The sequence below is a fragment of the Dryas octopetala genome, chromosome 2 (assembly GCF_963921425.1).
Source record: "Dryas octopetala chromosome 2, drDryOcto1.1, whole genome shotgun sequence".
NCBI lineage: Eukaryota > Viridiplantae > Streptophyta > Magnoliopsida > Rosales > Rosaceae > Dryas > Dryas octopetala.
This window is the reverse complement of record NC_141367.1, coordinates 24,126,922-24,150,443: the sequence shown is the minus strand read 5'-3', so window position 1 is coordinate 24,150,443 and position 23,522 is coordinate 24,126,922. Positions and strand designations below refer to the sequence as shown.

General features: G+C 34.2%; 3 protein-coding genes and 1 non-coding gene across 4 annotated transcripts; 1 reads left to right on the top strand and 3 right to left on the bottom strand.

The window, feature by feature from the left end:
- Positions 1-1,090: 1,090 nt before the first annotated feature.
- LOC147294465 (uncharacterized) lies at positions 1,091-1,887 on the top strand. The gene is made up of 4 exons (XM_086231197.1): positions 1,091-1,175; positions 1,275-1,361; positions 1,453-1,544; positions 1,655-1,887. Exons 1-4 carry the CDS (start codon positions 1,091-1,093, stop codon positions 1,799-1,801), a joined length of 411 nt encoding a protein of 136 aa, XP_086087323.1. The 3' UTR covers positions 1,802-1,887.
- A 75-nt stretch (positions 1,888-1,962) lies between these two features.
- Positions 1,963-2,157, bottom strand: LOC147294464 (U2 spliceosomal RNA). The gene has a single exon (XR_015120985.1). It is a non-coding gene; the product is annotated as a U2 spliceosomal RNA (small nuclear RNA).
- A 1,659-nt stretch (positions 2,158-3,816) lies between these two features.
- On the bottom strand, positions 3,817-5,114 carry LOC147294463 (peroxidase superfamily protein). Its single transcript, XM_086231196.1, has 4 exons — positions 4,863-5,114; positions 4,559-4,750; positions 4,313-4,478; positions 3,817-4,226 (listed from the first exon to the last, which is right to left on the bottom strand). The coding sequence occupies exons 1-4, from the start codon at positions 5,112-5,114 to the stop codon at positions 3,817-3,819; spliced, it is 1,020 nt and encodes a 339-aa protein (XP_086087322.1).
- A 4,506-nt stretch (positions 5,115-9,620) lies between these two features.
- WRKY48 (WRKY DNA-binding protein 48) lies at positions 9,621-11,496 on the bottom strand. The gene is made up of 3 exons (XM_086230835.1): positions 10,856-11,496; positions 10,565-10,708; positions 9,621-10,429 (listed from the first exon to the last, which is right to left on the bottom strand). Exons 1-3 carry the CDS (start codon positions 11,344-11,346, stop codon positions 9,919-9,921), a joined length of 1,146 nt encoding a protein of 381 aa, XP_086086961.1. The 5' UTR covers positions 11,347-11,496; the 3' UTR covers positions 9,621-9,918.
- Positions 11,497-23,522: the final 12,026 nt, after the last annotated feature.

The window sequence follows — 23,522 nt, the reverse complement described above, 5'->3', positions numbered from 1 at the left end:
AGTTAATTGTTGGGCTCCATGTCTTTTCTATGATGCTAAATTATGGTGGGGGATCTGATAGCTACGATGCCAAATACCATTCTTTGTCGATTTCCGGTTGCCACCCCTAAGCAAATATTTGGTTAACAATGTAATTACCATAATCATCATTAACAATAAAAAGCTTCCTAATTGAGCACACCATTGAAATACCCCTATTGCATCCCACTATAGGAAGTGGTCATCACAGTGAACTAGATATTAATAGACAGTTTGACAATTCTTACGAATCTTGCCAATCATCCCAGTTGCCACTCCCAAGCTTCCCATTTTGAGCACTTTTGAAGTCCTCAAAGAAGGTAGACAGGCCCTATGCATAGGTTTCCACCAGTTGACGGGTTTGATCATCTACGGTTGCAAGAGTCTGGTCAGACGGAAGCAAACCCTCTCTATAAACAGGTCAAGATTTGCCAGTTCTGTGTTCCGTCAGAGCCTGAGTATAGCTGCTGCAGTGATCGAATGAATTCCATAGATGTAGCCAGGGAATTTGGGTTGGTGGAGTCCTGTAGACGAGCGCTAAAGGTGGTGCAGCGGGCTTTCCCTGTGCAGCTGTCAAAGAAAAGAGCAAAATGGTGGTCTTAACTTGTTCTCCAAGGAATAATGTAGTAGACTAAGGGATATAATCTGAAACATGGCGAGCAGTGTTGCAACAGTAGAATTTGGGGCTGGGATGTTGTTTTTTGCTAATGCTTTGCTAGCAGTCATTCCTAAGAATTTCCCAACAGATTAACTAATCTGGAATTTAAGTATTAGATCATTCCAATGCCATTAAATGTATCACGATGAACACATTTTCAATTGAGCTAAGTCAAAATTTGGTGGGAATTAATTTTTATGGGCAAAAAGTCCTAAACCTTGGTTAGTTTAAAATCTTGGGCCTCTATCTATCCTTAGGTCCCTAATTGGATTAATTAGGAGTCCAAACCCTCTACTGATCAACTGGCACATATGCTTATTCAAGGTTACGATGTTCATGGTGGATATGCAGGTCATCGATTGTTTGATAGTATTTGATAGTACTAGTTAGGAAAATTGTCATCAAATTAGTAGCATGAGTAGAGATATTGGTCGAGGTGCCACAAGAGAATCAATTGCTTTTGCTCGTCATTTGGCTGCTATAAAGGAAAGGCCTCATGGTTTGTACATAGGATCTGCTAATGCCCTTTGGGAATATCATTTTTGTATTTCACCCTGAGTTTGCAGGCTATGCTTTCTTTAAGCCCTTGACATGGCAGGTTTTCTTCAATTGGCCGGTGGCACAAATGCTCACACAATTGATGGGTTGAGGAAAGTCGGACTCTTTCAAACGACATCCTTTACAAGTACTGTTATCCCTCTCATTTGGCCAAGTACTCTTCTGTTCTTAATACTATTTGTTTTGTCTTTTCTTATATTCTTTCCCATTTCTTATAGAGAACTCAAGGGATGAAAAGTTCACAACTAGATCGCTTAGTTCATTGCATCCTATAATTGGTGGTGTTGCTTATGGTGGCTATGCACGAAAGGTCAGTCTTGTTTTTATTCACAGCCGTCTACTTTCCTAAAATATTCAATTGCATTCTTTCCATTCTGTTTGAAAGCTTTATTCAGTGATAGGGGTCATATCTTTGTTTAGATTGTTGGAAGAATCTTAAGTTGTATGCAATCACAGCACGGCCTTGCTAGTATTGAGGATCATCCACAGCATCTCCTTCGAGCACTGATAGAGGCCCTTGCTTTGGTTGCAACTGTCAAGCGTCCATTTCCCATACTCATGCAGTAGTACCACGAGTAGTAGCTTTAGCCCTTTCCACTTGTTTTTGTTGTCCAATTCTCATACATTATCATACCATCACACTCCTAAATTAATTTGACCAAGCACTTTCTCGTCTTTTCTTAAACCACATTGAATTTGGGCCGGTATTAAAGTTTGGACTAGGTTTGGTGGGGTACGCCTGGCCCATGCAGTAGTGCAACACTTGGGCGACGCTCAAGAACCCCAGTAGCAAGCTACTGTAGTGGGTTCTTCCCCTAAAGAAATTAATTTAATATCGTGTGGACCTTGGCCCACATATCAGATATTAAACTGATAAGAACAGATACTACACTTGATCTTAGCCAAAAGGCCGAGAAAGGTATGCCTTCTATTTACTTGGGCCTTTCTTTTTATACACAACTCTGTTGTCCTGCTTTTCTCACCTCAGCGATGTGGGATTGAGAATACACTTTGTTGATGCACTCTTGCTGACTTTGCACATCAAAAGCAGTAAAGCTTTGCCACAGCCTTCTTATCACCAAATACCAGAAATAGAAGAGCAAAGGGGATTGATGGACATTGGCATTGGCAACACCTTCGGTTTTGGTACTTCTACTCCATGCCTTATTTTGAATGAAAAGAATAGAATTTCTTTTCTTATGACAGTATTTTTAGAAGCCTTGAAAACGCTTTCAAATAGTAAAAAACGTTTTTGATTGTATTTGGAAAACAAATAAATAAAAACATTTGTTGTTGTAAAAGCAACTGGAAGCACTTCTTAAGGAAGTATCTACCAGGTGCTTCTTTAGGAAGTGCAGGGCCCGTTTGACACTGCTTTTAGAATTGTCAAAAGTGCTTTCAAATTAGTAGAAGCGTTTTTAGTAGCTTTTGGCAAAAATAAATAAAAGTACTTTTGGGTTATAAAAGCGCTTTTAAGATTTTGACAACTTATGAATGTGAAGAGACATAATTTTTTTTATATATAAAAGCGCTTGGACAAGAAGCGTTTGGCACTGCTATACATTTTGACCTGGCTGGCTGCTGCTTAGATTGAGATTAGAGCTTTTTGGCCCATAGCATCTTTGCATTTAATAGAAGGCTTATTGTCTGTGATGTTCTATTGCTTCTGATTGTCTCTACTAACTCTAAGATTTATAAGCTGAATATTTGTTTGTTCTTGCTGCCACACCAGCTGCAGATATGCCTCCAGCCACATCTGTTGCTCCTGCAAAATGTGCTACTGGTGAAAGCAATGTGACTAATGCTGCTTATATATATGAACTTGTAGTGGGGGAAACCTGCTCAACTTACATTGTTTGAGCAACAGCAGCAGCAACAAAAGGCATTAGTTCAGCAGCCTCAGGTAAATTTCACATTCATTGTTGCCCAAAAAAATTCAAATTCACAAGAAAGTTACAATTATATGATGATTTCCTAAACAACACTAAACTTAAAAAATATTTATTACTGAAATGAGATTTATATTTGTTTGTCTTCATTTTCAGGCTGCACAGGAATTAATGGATGTGGAAGAATAAACCAACATGTTCTAGTCGATTGTTCTGGTTGAAATTCTGATGTCAGTGGGGTTTATTGGTGACCTAGCAAGATTGGGTTGGGGCTTGTGATGATTGAAATTGGAGGTTCCTAGAAAGGGGCTGGGGGTGTATTTTTGTGCCCTCAATATAAGTTGTAGAATACCAATGTGTCACTTGCAATACATTTTTTCTTCTCTTGTATTCTATTCTTATGATGACCATTACCGTTAAATCAAATGCCACCTCCTCATAGCATCATTTGGATATTTGATCGTTAAGGTTATGTGTAATATATGATTAGATATTTAGTTTAATTTAACCTACTTTGAGTTAATTGTTGGGCTCCATGCCTTTTCTATAATGCTAAATTATGGTGGGGGATATCATGATAGCTACGATGCTAAATACCAATCTTTGATGATTCCCAGCTAATACCACCCTAAGCAAATATTTGGTTAACAATGTTATTACCATAATCGATCATCATTAACAATAGAAAGCTTCCTAATATGAATTAACAGTTGGACAATTCCTACGAATTTCTCCATTGATCCCAGTTGGCACTCGCAAGCTTCCCATTTTGAGCATAGAAGTTTTGAAGTCCTCAAAGAAGGTATACAGGTCCTCTGCATAGGTCTCTACCAGTTGACGCGTTTGATCATCTCCGGTTGCAAGAATCTGATCAGACGGAAGCAAACCCTCTCCAGAAAGAAGGTTGATATAGTACTGGTTGTCGAATGTTGATGGGGTTGCCAGGTCAAGATCTGCAATTGCTGTGTTTGCGTCGGATCCCGAGCATAGCTGTTGCAGTGACTGAATGAATTCCATAGACGCAGCTGGGGAATTTGGGTTGGTGGAGTCTTGTAGGCGAGCGCTAAAGGTGGTGCAGCGGGCTTTCCCCATCGTGTGTGCACCTGCCAAAGAAAAGAGCAATTTTCGTGGTCTTAACTTGTACTGCAAGAAATAATGCAATGGACTCTTTAGAGCAAGTTGAGGCTACCAGAGAGTGCAACCATGTCCCTCAGATTAAGGTTTACATTCTGGAACTTGGCAAGCAGTGCTGCAACACTAGAATTTGGGGCTGGGAGGTTGTTGTTTGCTAATGCTTTGCTAGCAGTCAAGCTGTCCCTCCTTCCCATTTGGACATCCCAACTAGGTCCACCAGACTGAGAATTCAAATCCAAATTATTAATCAAAATCCAATGGTAATAATATATGCTTAAGGTAAAAAAATGTTAGCACACACCAGAACAACAGAGTCTCTAGCAGCTGTTGCAAGAATGTCAGCACAGGAAACTGTTTCAGGGCACACAAATTCAAGTTCCTGTTTGATTTGGTCTATCACTTCAAAGCCTCTCAGAGAATTCAAGTTGGGTGCTGCTGTTTTTTCACCAACAAAATTGTCGTTGTCATCTAGTAACACTGAGGCATCACACCCCTGCAGAATTCAAATCATATCATATATGCTAATTAAAATTAGAGCAATATAAAAGCAATAACAAGCATGTAACACATATAAATAGTAGAAACAATGAAACAAGATAACATACATTAACAAAGCAGTCATGGAAATGGAGACGAAGCAGAGAGGCTGCCATTCTTGAGTCCTCCAACACCGCCTTTTCGACCCAAGAAAATATTATGTCCTCTGCCTCTGGGCAGATATCTTTGTACACATCATTCCCCAAGAGGTCACCACAGTCATCACTACCATATGCTCCTTCACTCATGGTTTTGGGCATGTTTGAAAACGCAATTGCAAGATTCAGAAATAGTGAAAACAGAGCCAAGTTCATTCCCATCTTGTCTCTCTTGGAAAGTTTGAATATATGCAGTGAGAGTGAATTGGTAAGATTGAAGCTTCTCTATTATATAGAAGTTGCTTAGGAGGGTTTAGTAAGAAGGAGCAAACTGGGTCATGGAGGTTCGGTACTATCTGAGAGGTGCAAGTATGCAACTGCAATGAAAGAGGTTTAATGTGCAAAGATGGTAGTAGTTAAGAAGACATAGTCAAAATTAAGCTTGAGAAGAGGTCAGTACGTGGTTGATGAGCATATATATATGCATACCTAATGCCATGTGCTTCTTCATATATATATGCTTTTCACTTGTCATGCAGGCCTCTCTCTGATAAGACTCATATTCTCAGATATCATGTATGCATTAACTGATGGAGGAGTTAAGAGTTTCATTACTCGTCTAGTGGGGGCTGCAATGCATGTGCGAATTACTTCAGCATGGTTGAAGGAATCTCTAAAACCCATTCATATAATCAATATATTGGATGATGACAAATATATAACATGCATGTTTGGGGTTACAAACTAGTCTGGAAATAGATCATTCCAATGCCATTAAAAGCATCATGTGGAATTCATTTCCAATCGAACCATTCAAAATGGGTTTGGATCCTCTACTAAGACTTCTTTGCTAATCTCATATTAATTAATAAAAATTATATGTCATTTTACAGTGTAGGTTTATAATTGGAACAGTTTATTTTTTAGGTTACCCTTTAAAGATCATCTTTGTAAAAAATCAACCATATCGGAAATCGTTTGGTTATGTAACTGTTATTGAATAAACAAATAGTAAGTCTAACTATTACTAAATTAAACTGTGTGTTTATTTAATAACAGTTATATGATCAAACAATTTCTGATTTGTTAATTTTTTACAGAGATGATCTTTGAAGGGTGATCTAAAAAATGAACGATTTTGATCATGAGCTTATATAATAAAACACATTGTTTTAATTGATTAGTATGAAATTAGTACATAAGGGATTAACATATCGAGGATCCAAATCAATTTAGTGGCAACTAATATTTATTGGCTTAAGGTGCATGTTTCTATTTCTCCAACGATCCATGGGCTCAAATTAGCTGGCTGTCTCAATTACTCTCGATTGGTAAAATGGCTTTTTGACATTCAAACCTTGGTTACCTTAAATTATCGGGCCTCTTATCTATCCTTAGATACCTAATTGAATTAAGGAGGTAGATTCATGACATTATATTTTTGACACAATTTTTTACAAAAGTTTTCAATGAGGCCCACTCCATATAGGATTTTAACAATCCGAACCGTTTATTTTTTAATTCTCCACTAAAGGATCATCTTTGTAAAAAATTAGGTAAATCTGAAATCATTTACCTACAAAAATTAAATTGTCAACAAAATAAACACTTGAAATTTTAACCATTTAATCTTTGTAGGTAAATGTTTTTCGATTTACCTAATTTTTTGCAAGGATTATTTTTTAATGAAACCCTAAAAAATAGACGGTTCAGATCGTGAAATCTTATATATAGGCCCTATTGAAAACTTATGTCAAAACTTGTGTAAAAATAAGTTGTCATGAATCCTTCTCCTTGAATTAATTAGGAGTTCTGATTCTCTACTGATTAATTAGCACATATACTTGCTCGAAATTACCTATAGTTCATATTAATTGGAAACATGCCAAACTTTAACACATTATTGTATAAATGGGTCTCATCTATATTAGAAATATGATACAAAAAATGTTGTACATCTAACATTATTCAAACCTTTAATATGCACACTGACATGGCACATGTGTCGTTCTAAAAACCAGTTGGGCTCAGTATGGCCGCCCCAAAATAATCCATCAAATGTAGAGTAGGCTCTCTCTGATGGGTTAATTTGGGCTGATATTTCAAGATTTTGCCCAACTGTTTCTTTATTTGCTTGTGGGCTTGGGCTTGAACTAGTCCCGAATGTAATTGTAGCAGAAAATATATATGATATCAAAAGTCACAGCATACGTACTAATGGAGCTAAAGGTAGCCTTAATTTGTTGATATATAAGTATATAGCTGTTCATCACATGTATGGTGGATTGTCCCTTGCCTACTTTCCAAAATAGTGAAGTATATATAATAATGGATTTATGCACTAATTAAGGGATCTACTTTTGACTAATAATATTGTAATTAAGTTAATTAAAAACATGCATTTCGTTTTTCATTCTATTTGATCAACAGAATTTCAATGCCATATGTATATATCTACCTTTTTATACACTTTATATATATATATATATATATATACGTACAGCTAGACTAGACTGTGCAAAGCACTCACAAACTAGCTAACTAAGCTAGCTCATGAAATTCGATGGAGTGGAGGTTCTATATATGGCAGCAGCCAACAGGATATATAGTAATGGCCTAATGGGCATCGAACTGATGGATCAGATATCATGCATATATATTGAAGCATATTCCCATATATATATATATATATATATATATATGGCGCGCGTTTGAATCAATTTACACAAAGAATCTCCTCCCAATAACACCTTTTTCTCTGCTTTCAAATTGCTTGATTAGAGAGAGAGTGAGAGAGAGACCCTTGTATAGTTGTTGTGGTTTCTTTAGGCATCTGATTATCTGGGTAGCATTTAAGTTGTTGGACTCTTTTGAACCAACTTTTAATTGCCGTTGTGATGTACTTTTCAACAATTGATCGATCAAAATGAAGAGAGAGAGAGAGAGAGAGAGGTTTTATCTATATTTGATTTGATGATATGTTTCTTTCCGCAAGACTAACAGCCTATATTACAATTCATAGTAGTATATATTAAGATTCCACATGTACAATATATATTGCAAGCACTGAAATCTTTTCAGATGCTAGCTGCTGGTCTTGTGTGCTACCATGCATGCATGCATGCATATCTTTATGGATACAATTTCACATTTCAACCCATGAAGTTCCTTTACGTAAAGTGTATATACGTGCACACAATCTATGCAAATTCCAGTTGCGATCAAAGTACCAAATTAACTTGAACTTGGAATCGTAAAAGCTACATTAAATTTGGAGTAATGCTACAAATTAATATGAAATCAAATCCCAGAAATTTTAGATCCGTGCGATCATGTTTCATTTGTTCTTAGCTAACTTTGGTGATCATCAATCTAAATTTCATGTATCTTTAACAAATAAGATATTACTAAGGTAAATTGTGCTAGTCAAAATTAATTGGAAAAACTTTTGGTGTCCCTATGTTGTATTATTGTCAAATTTGGCAGACTTTCGCCACTTACCTTTATTCCCTTGGGTTTAGAAAGAAAAGCACCGGTGAGACATTTTGCAGAAGACCTTAGTCTTACAAATATTCAATATCTACATCCTGCTAGTGGCATGGTTCTAGCTTTGTCTTAAGAAATGGTTGAGTTTAATTATATCATATATATTCTTTTCATACACCTAATTTTGATTCTTAAATTGATGCTAATTAGACCATGGCTAAGAATACATGTACGTATATACGTGTATTTGGTTATGAGGTACTATATATATGTACAAGTACATTACTTTTTAGACAAAGTTAATTACTTGTCATAAGAAGCTATAGCTGACGTGCATGGTGCAATTCAAATAGGTTTACTGCATCTAATGCTCCGGATCCATATGATCGATCTCTACTTATATATATAGCTTAGACACAAATCATGTGGCTTCAAACCCTGTATGGCTTTAAGTGGCATAAGAATTCAATAACATCCCAAGCTAGCAAAGACAGTGAGATATGGACTGATCTGGACTTCATGAACGTACTTCAACAGGTAACAAAAACCCATATATATCTTGCTAAAAGCAACCCACATCCCCCACCAAAAATCCCACACAATCCATATATTCAAATCAATATTTAACAACCATTGCAATTAATCTTATTTCTTTTTTTGCCAAGAAGTTGATCATGATCACAAACCCATGATTCTTGGATGACAAACCCATATCCATCTATTATAACTTAAAAAGGAATAGAATGTCATCAAATAAAAAAGTTAGTGGTTGTGGATCAAGTAATTAATTGCACCTCCATCCATCCATGCATGCTAGCTCCAAGAACATATCCATCGCATTTATTTGGCTACATATCTAGACAAAGTTTTCATAACCATTCCTATATGGCTTTAGGGTTTCCCACCATTAATACTCATGATCCATGACCCAAAAAGTAGTAGGATCAAGTTCCCAAGTTCATTCTAGATTCTACCTTTTTTCCCCATAAAGTCCTACCAATGCTAGCTTGACATGGATGGATAAAAAGGTAATTATAAATAATTCACTCATCATCAATGTAAAAACCCTAACCTATTTATTTGACTGTGACAATTTTACCCCTTTGATTATTTCAGTGCACCAGTGTAAACACCAAAGATGACCAAGACTAAGAAGTACAAGAAGAAGAAGAAGAAGAAGAATTAAAGTAAGAAAGGAAAGACAGATAAAAACAGCAAAAGGGAATGAAAAAGAGAATGATATACAAAAGAAAAACCCAATTAATAAATATCTCCATGAAGATCATGCATGTCTAAGTACAAAAGAATAACATTAAAAGCTCAAGTACTACTACGAAGCTAGCTAGCTAGTCTCCCTCCCCCCAATTAAACAGCCTTTTACACAGCGAAAATGATCTGAAAAAAGAAGGTACACTACTCGATCAAATGATCAATATTAACTCTTGTTTTCTAAATGAACCCAAGAGATCGAATTAAGTAGTAATCAGTTAGAGAATTACATACCGGCAATTAATCAACATATAAAAAATGATGCATTATTCTACTGATGATGATGACGTTGTTGCTGATCTTCTTCGGCCTCCTTTCGAATCTGCGATGGCACCACATCCTGGAGAAGTCCATGGTCTCTAAGCAACGAAGCCGAAGCCGAAGACAGAGAAGGCCCAAAATTATATCTCTCTTGAAGTAAACTAGGATTAAATGAGCTGCTGGAATTAAAACCATAGGAGCTGCTCATGTTCAGAGAAGGGGATGAGTTATATATATAGGAATGCTGCTGCTGCAGGTGGTTTTGTTGTTGTTGTTGATAGTAATGGGGTAATTGTGATGGGAGTACACCGTAGTGCGATGAGGGCGTGGCAGCAGAACCAAACCCGGTAGACTCCGGTGGCGGCAGCAGCGGCGCAATCCCCATGGTTCCACGTGGCGTAATGGGACTGGGATGGGTGTGTTGGCCTTCGTAGGTGGTGACCACAATGGAAGGGTCGTCGGAGGACCTCTCCACCCTCTTCTTCACACCACACCCTGCTGTGGTGCAACGATAGTAGCTCCTGTACGTACATCACACACACACAATTGCATCAACAATCATTACTACGTGCCCCACAACAAATATAGAAATAAAATTCACAACAAAATTAGTTGAATTGAATGATTGATTGAAATGAAGGGTATGATTATGTTACCTTGGATAAGGGCTGTTTTTGACAGCTTTTTGTCCGTACTTGCGCCATCTGTAACCATCGTCTAGGTTATCAACCTCACTCTTGGTCATGAACGCAAATCTCGGCTCCCTTTGCCTTTTTTGGTTCTTCTTTTTGGGTTTCAATCTGTGTAATCAATCAAAACCCCACAAAGCAAACTTGTTAATTATTTCCACTTTTCTGTCACAAAAGAAAAAATGAGAAAACGAAAGAATAACAACAACGACTGACCCATGAAAACAATAAGAAAATCCAGAACAGAAAAAAGCTTACTGTTTCTGGGTTTTGTCTGGATCTTGGTGATGATCAACATCATCGGCTAAATCCTGATCTTCTTGTGCTTTAGTTTGCTCCTCATTATTATTATGAGCCGCGGCTTCGGTTGAAGAGGAAGAGATTGAAGAGGAGTTGGGGGTGGTGGGAGTGGTGCTACTGTTCAACACCTCCGAGTTGGTAGTACTCTCCGGGACTGTAGAGGAGGCCGGTGACGGAAGTGGTTGCTGCGGTGGCATCATCATCGAAGACGAAGACGACGTCGTTTGAGGGGTGAAATCGAATAAAGAAGAAGGGGTGGTACTGTAGTAGTCCTGGATTGCAAGCAGGTCCATAAACCCCTTTTGATCTTGATCTTCACATGGCATGTCAAATATGTTCGACGGTAATGGAAAACTGGTCATCGGAATCTCATCGGAGAAAACAGTGGAATTTGCAGCCATGGAATTATTATGCTCGCTCTTTCTTAGCTCTTCTTCTCTACCATCCATGGATTTCAAATCAAAAGCAGCACATATTCGCCATTTGGGAAAACACAAGCTTGCTCTCCAAGTAGTTTTATACTTTTATTACAAAAGAAAATATATGAGAGAGAAACAGATAGAGGGACAGAAAGCGAGTGAAACTGTTTGATATCTTTCTTGCTTTGTTTTTCATTTCTATTTTAAATGTTTTTTCAAAGTGTGAATGGACCTGGGCTGGGATTTTGGAGAACAGCTTGGCTCGCGGACGTTTCCCACCACCACCCACAGATGACCGCCACCTGCCGGTCATACATGCGTACGGAATCTGTCGACGGGAGACGGTGCCGAGCATTAAATGCATGCATGGACCCCAGTAGCCGGGCCCCACGGACCTTTAACGCGGGGTTTTGACTGGTTAACCGGTTGAGTGTGGACGGGGGTTTTGGCTATTTGCCCTTTGCAGGTACACGTGGGCTGGAAAAAGGTTCGGCTCCTCTGCATGTGCGTCTATCTCTCACTCACAACTTTCAATTCTCTTTCGCGGCTTTTCCTTTCAATTTTTAGTAAACTCATTTTTTAACTTTTAACACCAATTTATTTTAGACAAGTGGTAGATTAAAAGACAAAAAATTAAAATTAAAATAGACAAGTAGTAAAATTCTCTTGGTCGGATAGATAGTCCTGGAAATCGATTTTCATCGATCAATATTTTTATAAATTCAAAATCTAACTGATTCAAATATATTGATTAAATATTTTATTTTCTCAAATTAATTTCAACCATTCAATTCCGATCCAACAATTTGTAACCATGCATTTTATATGTGCTCAAGATTTGGGGTAAAATTACTCTTTTTTTTCCCCCTCCCTTCTAGTCATTGTCGTACTATGGACTTGTTTTATAGTTTATTTATTTTCGATGAATGTCACTTTCCTCATGGCTCATGCCATCAATTCTTATGTTTTTTTATATGCCACATGAGCCGCATGTGTCTCTCCCCTCTCCCCACAAATCAAAATAGCATCAACTACTTAAACCTTAAGCATTCATACTCGGAGTTAATTACTTGTTGCTTTGGGTTATGTGAATTAATTAGCCCTTATTATCTAAATTGATTTATTTGGAGGATATATATGCAAATTAAGACAAACTGCCAAATGCCAATTATATAGAGATGACAACTGACAAATACGATAAACGATTTCCTCAGTTCATATGACATTTACGGTATATGGAAGCTTGTACTTTTTAGGGTAAATCCAATTGTTGTCTTGTTTATTAAAAGACAAAGTTGAGAGATTGCTTGGGTACTTTTTTGTGCAATAATTATTCTTCTCTAGCTTTAACTGATAAACCAGTTAAAGTTAAATCCTTTGTGATTGTTCCCGAGAGTACCAAATGGGCGTGCTTCAATCATGTTTGATTAGTGTAAAGTTAAATGAACATTTTAAATCATGTTTGATTTGTTAGAATATAGATTTAGATTTTCTTCTTGTCTTCTTTTAACATACTTTAATCTTAACTATAGAATATAAATTCGATCAAGATTTTACAAACTCCATTTATATATAAAAAAAAGTGCTACAAATAAATGCTTTATACTTTCACATCTTATCATAATAAAAAATTATCGCCGAAAATGTTACTAGCTAGCTGTGTTCAAAGCTAAATTATCATCATTTAATCTCAATTAATCAGCCATCATCAAAGATATATAAGCTTTGATATATGCATGGACTTCCTTGAGATTTTCCTGCAATGTAGTATAATTATAAAAATTGATTGTTTTGAAAAATTTTAAATGAAATGATCATATCATGTCATTATGTTGATATGGTGAATTATTTATGAAAAATAATGTATTAAAAGTTTTCATTTCCAGTGAACTGAATAAGAATGGAAAAAAAAAAAAATTAAGTCGAGAAAATTCTTAGTAAATTCAGTGGGAAACTAATAAGGGAAAAATGTGGTATTAACTATTAAGTATTAACAATGAATAATGATGGATATTTTTCTTGAGGGAAATTACTGTATCATTTTCGTGAAACCAGCTTTGCCACGACAGAGGGCCCCGCGTGTACCCATCGCCCAGAACTCGATGTGGGACACTGAAGGGCGGTGCTACCTTACACGTGTATTTACGTTAATAAATACAATGAATAAAGCAAATAATAACATATATTGTATTTCTTTTTTTCTTTTACCAAACATCTCGCAGCAGAAAACAAGTAAAACTGAAATTTTAATTTTAGTAAAAAATTATAAATTAGAAAACAGAATATTACATAATGCTGTGGTGTCCCACGTGTCAAATCGAAAGGTTCACCTTTCTCTGATCAGCCTTTCAAAGCACATGCACTTTACGCGGTTTAGTAATATATATATATATATTCTACGATTGCTTCCATTACACGCCCTCTAGACTCTATAGCTTTATTTTCTTTCTATTTTTTCCAATCAATTAGTTTCCAATATTTAATTAGATATGAGGCATTTTCTAGAAATTCATCATCTTCTTCTCGGAATTTGCTTTTTTATTTTTTACATGAATTTTGTCGGAATACACAATTGACAATCGTGGTTTTATTTTTGGTTAAGCTCATGGAATTAAATTTTAAAAATTTCCTTGAATTTTTTTGGGGTTTCGAAATATTACCGAATTAAAATTGTTGAAATTTCGTTAAAAATTCTAATTATTTGCCTAAATTTCCAATGGAATCAAACAAATTTCAAAAATTTCATATTTTTTAAAAATTTGAAATTTAATTCTTTAGTTCAGCTAGAGTTAGGCTATACAAAAAAATTAATGTAATGTACCTCCAATGTTATTGATGACAATGATGGATCACAAATAGGGTTTTTCTTTACCCCCACATATTGACAAGAGCGTTTTTTAAGTTAAACAGTATTGAGTAATTTTCCCCATGACGTGGTGTAAAGTGAACATATTACATATAGGGAGTTATACTTTATCAGTTTTAACTTTTAAGGAAACTTTGTGTGCTTTTAGTAAAATCGTTACAAACAAAAACATAATTGGAACTTTAAACAAAAATGGATAAATTTCATTTGTAATTGAGTGAGCCCATGTTTGCCATCTTTTTAGACTTTTAGCTAAGCTCAAAAGTTAAGAGAGATCAAAAGCAGTGTTGCTTTAAAGAGAATGGGATCGTGCAACAAAAAGGTAGAAAATATAATTGAAATGATTTCATAAAGAGCTAGCTAATATATATATATATATATATATATATATATAGAAGTGCTCTAAAGCTAACCAGTTAGCAAGTTAATACGAACCTAACCATGCTTTTAGGCCCACCACATCACTAATCTCATAATCCGAACCATCAATTATTTAGGCCATATTTCAAAGATCATCATTGCAAAAAATCAACTAAATCGAAAATCATGTAGTCATCTAATTAAGATCAAATAAATAGAGGATCAGTTTTTTCGATAAAAGCATAGAAATAATTGTTATTATAATCAAATGGCTAAATGACTTCCGATTTTAGAGATTTTTTACAGGAATGATCTTTGAAGTAGGGCTTAAAAAATAAACGATTCGGATTTTGAGATTATATTGTGCAGTGGGCCCAACATAGTGGTTAGTTTTATATTAACTTACTAACTAGTTAGTTTTAGAGTATTCTTGTATATATATAGGAGTACTCTAAAGTTAACTGGTTATCAAGCTAATACGAAACTAATCATGTTTTTAGGCTCATCACATAACCAATTTCAAAATCCGAATCGTCCATTTTTTAGGCCATACTTTATAAATCATCATTGTAAAAAATCAATTACATCATAAATCATTTAGTCATCTAATTGTGATCAAATAAATAGACGATCACTTTTTCGATAAAAGCATATAAATAATTGTGATCATAATCAAATGGCTAAATGATTTCTGATTTTGAAAATTTTTTACAGAGATGATCTTTGAAGTAGAGTCTAAAAAATGGACGGTTTAGATTTTGAGATTACATTGTGCAGTGAGCCTAACATGGTGATTAGTTTTGTATTCACTTACTAACTAATTAGTTTTAGAGCATTCATATATATATATGTATGTACGAGGAATGCGCGCTGTTGTGTTTTTCTCTCTCTCTCTCTCTCTCTCTCTCTCTCTCTCTCTCTCTCTCTCTCTCTCTCTCTCTATGCATGTTCATTTCGTAGTAGCCGATAATCTCATGTTCATAACAATTTTGTTTAAATTACTATTTAAAAATATATTTACAAAAAATTAACTAAATTATAAATCGTTTAGTTATTTAACTATTATCATATATATATAATGAAATTAACTGTTACCAAAATGGTCTACTTATTTTATAACAATTAGAGAACTAAATTATTCCCTAAATATAAGACAGTGTCTTAAAATACATCATTATCAACTAATTTTATATGAGATGTTCTAATTTTTATATCTTCTAACATTAGCATTAATTAGGTCATTCTCATAAAACATATGTAGTAGGTCTGTAGATGGCAGGCTAGTGAGGAGCTAGTACATATAGTATACTATATTTTACAGCACTCACCACACACCACTTGGCAAAAAAAATTACCATAATATTGTGTATAATAATTTGAGATCAATGGCCAAAAAAAAAAAATTTGAGATCTATAGTTGAGCCTGTTTTGCTTCGTGGGTACCTAAGATTAATTTGGAGCCATATAATATATATATATATTAATATGGGTACGTACGTGACAGACAAAAGTACTGGGTAAATTCTGAAATAACTTGGGACACTAGGTTGAGTGGTTTGTATTCCTTTCACATGTTCCTTAACCTTAACCATTAATTCGGCTGAGCCCTAGATAGTTGACCACTATTTGGAGAGCGTGCAAAGCAGGACATGCAGTGGCGCGTGGTTGTGAAACTCCCTAGGACACATCGAACGCGACCCAAAGTTTAAATTGACTACGGGTTTCCGAGTCTTGTGCTGTACCGGCCGATATGTCGTGTGTGGGGATCTGAAAATCTAAAACGCCCAGGTCAACAGTCAAAGCTTTGAATATTTGTTTGTTCAACCACACCGAACACCGTTGTTTTGTTTAGATTACTCCTTTTTTCGTGTTTTCTGTTTGCTACGCACAAAACAGTCGGTTGCCAAGGCCGTTTACATGTGGGTTTGGGTTGGGTTGGCTTATCCTTAAAGCCTCATGCCTTCGTGGGTATGTATTGCTGAGATAAAAATATTTCATGGCATGCTTTTTAGTTCTGGCATGCCTTGTCATTCTCTCAGTTTATTGCATGCTAGTAGATACGAATATAATACTACTTGAATTCAACATGAATTTGGTTGATGTGTATGTAAGTAGATACGAATTATCAATATATGAAATGATAGGAATATAGGATCCAAACACCACGACGTGATTGCCACCTTTTAGAGAAGATATTAGAGAATTTTCAAGACAAATGCATATATAAGAACTTTGCGTGTTTCTTGTATTTATTATTGTGTATTTGTGTGTGTGTGTGTGTGTGTGTGCAAGCTGTACGTGCTGTCCCACATTATGAGAGAGCTTGCTTTCATACAAATGCAAACCCTTAACTACGAAGAACTGCACTTGGAGGAGGCACGAGATTTTTCAGATGCTGTCACATTTCAAATTTCCCAATATATCCTCGTATATATGATTTTCCATTATGATCCAGTTGTAAATTATAAACTATAACATATAAATATCACATTAGAATATAGATGTGGCATGAACAGTATTCCATATATATATTCGCTATAAAGTAATATATATTGGGTATTTGGGTACTGGTATAATTCATTGTATCTCGATTAATCTATGTAACTACAACAAATTAAGTGAATACAACTTGATCATATATTAATAAACGTAACTGCTTGTTTGTGCAAATTCTTTTTATTATCTTCAGCAACTCATACATATAAACCTTGATCACTGATCTGCATGCTGTTGGCCGTTTGAATAATAAGTGATTCAGCAACTCATACATATAAACCTTAATTAGTTCATTCTCGCTCAATAAACAAAACATAATTAAAGGTTAATTAAGATACTCATTCTCTCTTCTCCAATATATTATATACTCGAATTGTTTTTTAAAGGAAGAATCATTAGGGTCTGTCTTGTTGCAAAGCTGCTTTTTCTAGGCAGCATCGATATCGATCAAATTAAGTCTAAATTTATAACTTCCAACTGCCCCATTGGAGTTCTTTCAAAACGGCCAGCATATATCTTATCACCGACCACTTTGATGATCATATTCTTATATATATGTTTAGGTTCAATTCAAATGTTTCTTTTTGCAAGGAGCTAGATTGGATATATATGGTCAACCGACAGTTTTATATGTGGGTGGGATCAAATTTTTGGATGTGGGGACTGTGGATGAAATTAAAACTCTTAAATTTCTAATATACGGTTAAAATTAATATAAGTCAAAATAAGTATATATAGCAAATAATGCATTTTATTTTCGTTTCAAAATCAGAGTTTGGAATCATTTCACATTAATATTAATATTGAAGAAGATCAGCTTGGGTTATACTCTGTCAACGTCCTTGATAATTAAATTAATACTGAAATTTTCTGAATGGCTTTTGATTCCCATTTTGACAGAATAAAAAAAAAAAAAAAGTAAACTCATATATTGTGGTGCTTTAAATCACATGTTTATGACTAATGCAGATTATTTATTCACAACCCAAATCATATTTATTTGTTTTAGATGTCGCATTCTGTGATTCCCTTTCTAGATTAATGTTGACAGCATCCACTAATATTTGGTGCAAACTGAACTTGGGCTTTTGTTTACGTATAATTGTGAAAAAGAAAGATACATTCTAGAGAACAACCATTTATTCTTTCCCACATTATATTTATTGCTTAATTAAGCAGAATCCCGGAAAGATTTTCTTGTATTAATTAGTATCAATAATATATAGTTGTAGACTTGAACTTATCCTTTCACAAGGTCAATAACTTATTACAACTCTCTCTCTCTCTCTCTCTCTCCCCCCCCCCAACCCCTCCAACACCACAAGAAGACTGTTGTCTAGAGGTCTTGATAGTCGACCTAATGACCCTTGACCAACAATATAATAAATTCTGCTGACCTAGACATCCACAAGTCCTCTCCATTTTTTGGGACCAGTTCATGCAATGTCAAAAGTAAAAGCCCTTAGAAAAAAAGAATGCCATTCCTAAGCTAAAACATACATGCACAAAACATATATAACCTATTAATTATCGATCTTAATTGGAAACCCTCATCCTTGTATTACATATGAAACAACAAATAAGTGTATCAATTAAATTTTCTTATTTTTTTAGTAAATAATGTAAGCACAGTACGTATATTCTCGAATTAAGGTATAGTTTGTTTTGTAAAAATTTGAAATTTTAGAAATAAGTATGAGATTCATTTTTCTTAGGTGGACTTAATTAGGCCCCGTTTGGAATTGTGGTGGAAGACCCAAAAGCTGATGTGGATGACAATTCTCAATCACCTACAACAGTTTTGGTGTTTGGTAAAACAATTAAAAACTACTTTTTTCCACAATTCTCAACTCCCCACAACAAAAAACAGAAAGCAGGTTTCTAGGTGCTTTTGAAAGCTGCAGTGAATCACAGCAACAATGAATATTTTATTTTGCCCATAATATCCTCATTGATTTTTATATTTTTAATTTGCTTATTTTAAATTAAAAAATATGTTCATTGTTAGTTATATTTTATATTGTGATAATTAATTATGATATTTTATTTGCACGATTAAAATTATAATATACCTAAAAAAATAATAGACATAGTTATTTAATAATGTTGTCTTAGAAAAATTAATGCTAATAAAAATTTGTAGCCAAAAATTTAAAAAACAAGTAAAACACATTTTATTTTTACCAAACAAATAAGTGAAAGACATTTTTAGCATCATGTCTATTTTAGTAATTATACACAGTCACAGCACTTTTACATTAACATTTACCAAACACTTTGATACTGTCTTTTGCACTCACAACACTTTTGAAAACATATTTTACCAAACACTCATCTGCTTTACTTTACAGCTGACTTTACTTCACAGCTGTTTTATCGTACAGCTGTTTTTTCACACAGTAATACCAAACTGGCCCTTAGAATCCAATCCATTTTATGAGTCTTTCTTAAACTAAGACCGGTGGTGATTTAGGATTTGTAATCAAGTCATTTTATTTTTCTTCTTTGACGGATTGCTGTTAGGTTTTAACTCTATAATTTTGGACTCCGCCAAAAATCCCGGAGTTAAAACCTACAAAACCTACAAAACCTACTCTACACCCTAAGAGGGAAAATACCCTTCAAATCGGAGAAGGATTTTATTATGAATTAAAATGATTTTCTTATAAATTAAAAGAACTTTATTATGAATTTAAAAAAATTCTTATAAATTAAAAGATTTTATTATGAATTAAAAAAAAAATTTTATAAATTTTAAAACACCCTCAGTCTCCATCTAAAAACTGTTTTTCTAAATAACGTAAGCCTAATTATCTCTTTTTCTTATATTTGGTATACACATCTTGAGAATACTTTTGCATTTTCCGTTCCCATTTTCTCAAAGGAGCTTATTGTAATTTTGAATGACCAAATTAACTCTCATCTCATGTGCACTCTATAAGTTGAAAAAAAACCCTTATATTCTAAAAATCCTAATTACCATGTATGGTACTATTTATAATTAAACACTTGAATTAATAAGGTAATTAGGATGATCCATGTATAGAATTAAGGAAGACTTAAAGTTTAGTTTATTTTATAAGTATTTCTTAGACTAAAACCAGTAATGATTTAGAATTTTTAATCAAGTCCTTTTATTTTTTTTCTTTGACGACTTCTCAAAATCCTAGAGTCTAGAGTTGAAACTTAACATGTAACATCTACAAAGCCCACTCTACACCCTTGAAGGAGAAATACCCTTCAAATCGAGAGAATATTTTATTACAAATCAAAATGATTTTCTTATAAGTTTCAAAACACCCCCGGTCTCCATCTAAATATTATTTTTCTAAAAAACCCAAACCTAATTATCTCTAGAATTAATTTGATTTTAGATAAATCTATTATTGGGTGATCCAAGCCGTTGACCCTAAACATTTCTAGAAGTTTGATGAGTGAACAGCCCCAACGATGATTGCGGCAATTTGAAGTTACTCTAATCTAATCTAATCCCTCTTTGTGGATTTAATTTAATCACTCACTTTGAGAACCCCAAATTAATTATCAAAACATATTTTTAGGCTATTTTAGGTTTTTTCTATTTAACGATCTTGGCCGCACATGGAAGGTCAAAGTCAACAATTTTCTTTTGTTAAATAAATATAATTAATAAACATTCATTTTCATTCATATTGCAAACAACGCTAAAACGCGTTGCAGCATAGCACAAAACGACAAAATGACTTTAATTACACGGCAATAATAATAAGGACAAATAAGCCTGGGTTTGCGTGCACGCCTCTCCATAAAAATTGTGTGATTCCTTCTCCTCCTCCTCCTCCTCCTCCTCCCCCTCCTCCTTTTCGAGCTATCATTGCATATTACCTCTTCCCACGTAAAATCCATCTTCTTTTCCCGCTCTTCTTCAATAATTTATGCTTATGTTCACTTTTCAATAATAAATTTAGGCTAATTACATTAGATAAAAAATTAATTAAATTATTTTAACATTAAAAATCATCTCTCTAATAAGGATGAAAATCACACAATTCAAGTGGTCCCAATTCATTACTCACAAAAAATTACATGCTAATTTTCCAATGTAAAAGGCTCGACAAATGACTAATATAGACTGATTGATCATGCTAATTCTTGAATTTTATACATAATTCAAAATTTGAGAGTTAAACCTTAAATGATGATCAATATTCATTTCACATCATTTGGCATTATGCGGACTCGTTATGTAAAATTCATCTTAAACAGTAAGATTTGTATATATATATATATATATGCATTAATGATGTGAGAAATAGATTATATATAATATAACCATACAATAGTATTTCTCATTTTAATATGAATAATGTGAGAGGTGAATTATATATAACATGTATATCCGTATATACAATAATTTTTCTTAGACGAGTGTAACATTTTTTTTTTTTTTCAAATTTCGCCATAATAAACGAACAACGATTGATATGACAAACTCTAAGTCATGATATAATAATGAAAGTCTCAGTAGAACAATTCATTAATTTGCAAGCTGCAACTTGAAGTAAGGCTTGGTTTTCCTGAATGGGCAAACTAAAGAAAAGAGAAAATCTTACCCGTGGTTGGAATGCGGATTTTCATGGAGTCAAACCCTCACAAGTCATCACGCACAAGAATACCAAATTATAAAGACCAACTTGTATCTCAGTCCAATGGACCCTCGTAATTTTCTTATATGATATATATATATATGAGATTAATATCATTTTGCTCTCCAGACTATTACATTTATATCAATTTGCTCCATAGACTTCTAATTTGAAAAATTAAGAGCCCTAACTTTTTCAATTTTGTCAATTGAAGTTCTCCTGACAATTTACACATTCTTCATCCAAATCTTTGAGGGCAAAATGGTCTCTTCCATTTAGATTTTACCATTTTTTCCTCATACATCATTTTTCTCTCATTTATTTCTCGCTAAATTTTGGTTGATCATTCTCAACATTTAGGATGAAAAATGTGTAAATTGACGAAAGAACCTCAATTAGCAACAGAGTCCTTAATTTTTCAAATTAGAAGTCTGTGAAGCAAACTGATACAAGTATAATAATGTAGAGAGCAAAATGACATTAATTCCTATTTATATACATAATTAAGTATGAAAAAGAATGTTAGAATATATGGAAGAAAGAATGTGAGTTGGTTGGTTGGTCCATTATTCAAATCATATGGTACCCATATCATTTATTACAATGGGTCCCTCTTGGCAATGTCAACTAAGAGTGAAATGAAATTAGACCCTCCAACTTGGTTCTTTCATGCTTAATTAGCACCCCAAAAAAAAAAAAAAAAAAAGAGTAAGTTCTTCAAATCCATGGACATGGAATCTTGACTTGGACTATGAAGGTCCAACCAACCTCAGAAGATGCTTAATTTTTCAGTGGTAATGGTGGTTCACGGGAACTTAAGTGTGTGGCCCGCTGGAATGGATCATGGATGTAGGTCCTCTGATCTTTTGTTACTTTAAACTATATATATAATCAAGAAGATAATACAAACATTTTGTTACATTTTAAATATTTAATCATTGGCGAGTGCAAGCTCAAGTCCTGTTAAAATAATTCAAAAGAAAAAAAGAAAATTTTAATTCAAAAAATTCCCAAGTCTGAAATAGTTATATATGGCTCTTCATTTTGTTATCCTATGCTGAAAAATAGACAAAAAGACCCACATCCGCAGCTTCTATCATTCTATGGGCTTACTTAGCTGACTATTTCAAAAGGTTCTGGAAGTGATTATGACTACCTTATAATAGGTACAAAAGTGAATCACCCAAACCCATATAAATTCACATGGGTGGTTGAATGACAAAGGAGTCGAATATAAACCGTCGGAGATTGTCCAAACGATAAGAACGAGTAAGATAATTGGTTAGAATTATAATAAGTCCAAAATAAGGTTCTCAAGTTTAAATTTTTTTTACAAATGATTCTTACAAAATTACCTAAATTTACTTTATACATATATTGAATAATTACATGTATATAAAATTTATTGTGTCCATTAAAAAAGTGAGCCGTGAAAATTCAAATACAGCATTCAATTTTCAACTTTCTCACTTATCAAATACAAAAGTTAAGAGAGGCAAGGGCTAAAAAATTGCTAATGGTTTTGACATTAGGAGCTCACTGACATGGTTGATCACATATGCTAATTAAAAAACCTAGGCCCATTAGAACAGCAGTCTGACTTTGTGACTGCCTAATAATTCAACCTTGTGTCAAGCCAACAACACTATTTTGACGCAAGAACATTCATCAGTGCAGCCCCCACCAACTTATTCCAACATAGTCAAAAACAGAAACTGCATTAACATCATAATTAAATTGGATGTGCCCTCTAAAGAAAACTCTAAAGTATTATACAAAATGGAAGATAATCTTCCTGCTTTCAAAGGCACCAACCAGGCTTTGCTTCAAAAGTGGAATCATTGCATTGGTTGACTTAA

Bases quoted from the DNA above. Each gene is read 5' to 3' on its own strand.
- WRKY48 (XM_086230835.1), bottom strand. From the start codon at position 11,346: ATGGATGGTAGAGAAGAAGAGCTAAGAAAGAGCGAGCATAATAATTCC. The intron at 10,709-10,855 runs GTAAGCTTTTTT...TTGATTACACAG, and splicing joins CCAGACAAAACCCAGAAACA to ATTGAAACCCAAAAAGAAGA. The intron at 10,430-10,564 runs GTAACATAATCA...ATGTACGTACAG, and splicing joins AAAAACAGCCCTTATCCAAG to GAGCTACTATCGTTGCACCA.
- LOC147294463 (XM_086231196.1), bottom strand. From the start codon at position 5,114: ATGGGAATGAACTTGGCTCTGTTTTCACTATTTCTGAATCTTGCAATT. The intron at 4,479-4,558 runs GTGTGTGCTAAC...TTGAATTCTCAG, and splicing joins CTAGAGACTCTGTTGTTCTG to TCTGGTGGACCTAGTTGGGA. The intron at 4,227-4,312 runs GTAGCCTCAACT...TTTCTTTGGCAG, and splicing joins GGACATGGTTGCACTCTCTG to GTGCACACACGATGGGGAAA.
- LOC147294465 (XM_086231197.1), top strand. From the start codon at position 1,091: ATGAGTAGAGATATTGGTCGAGGTGCCACAAGAGAATCAATTGCTTTT. The intron at 1,176-1,274 runs GTTTGTACATAG...TTGACATGGCAG, and splicing joins TATAAAGGAAAGGCCTCATG to GTTTTCTTCAATTGGCCGGT. The intron at 1,545-1,654 runs GTCAGTCTTGTT...ATCTTTGTTTAG, and splicing joins ATGGTGGCTATGCACGAAAG to ATTGTTGGAAGAATCTTAAG.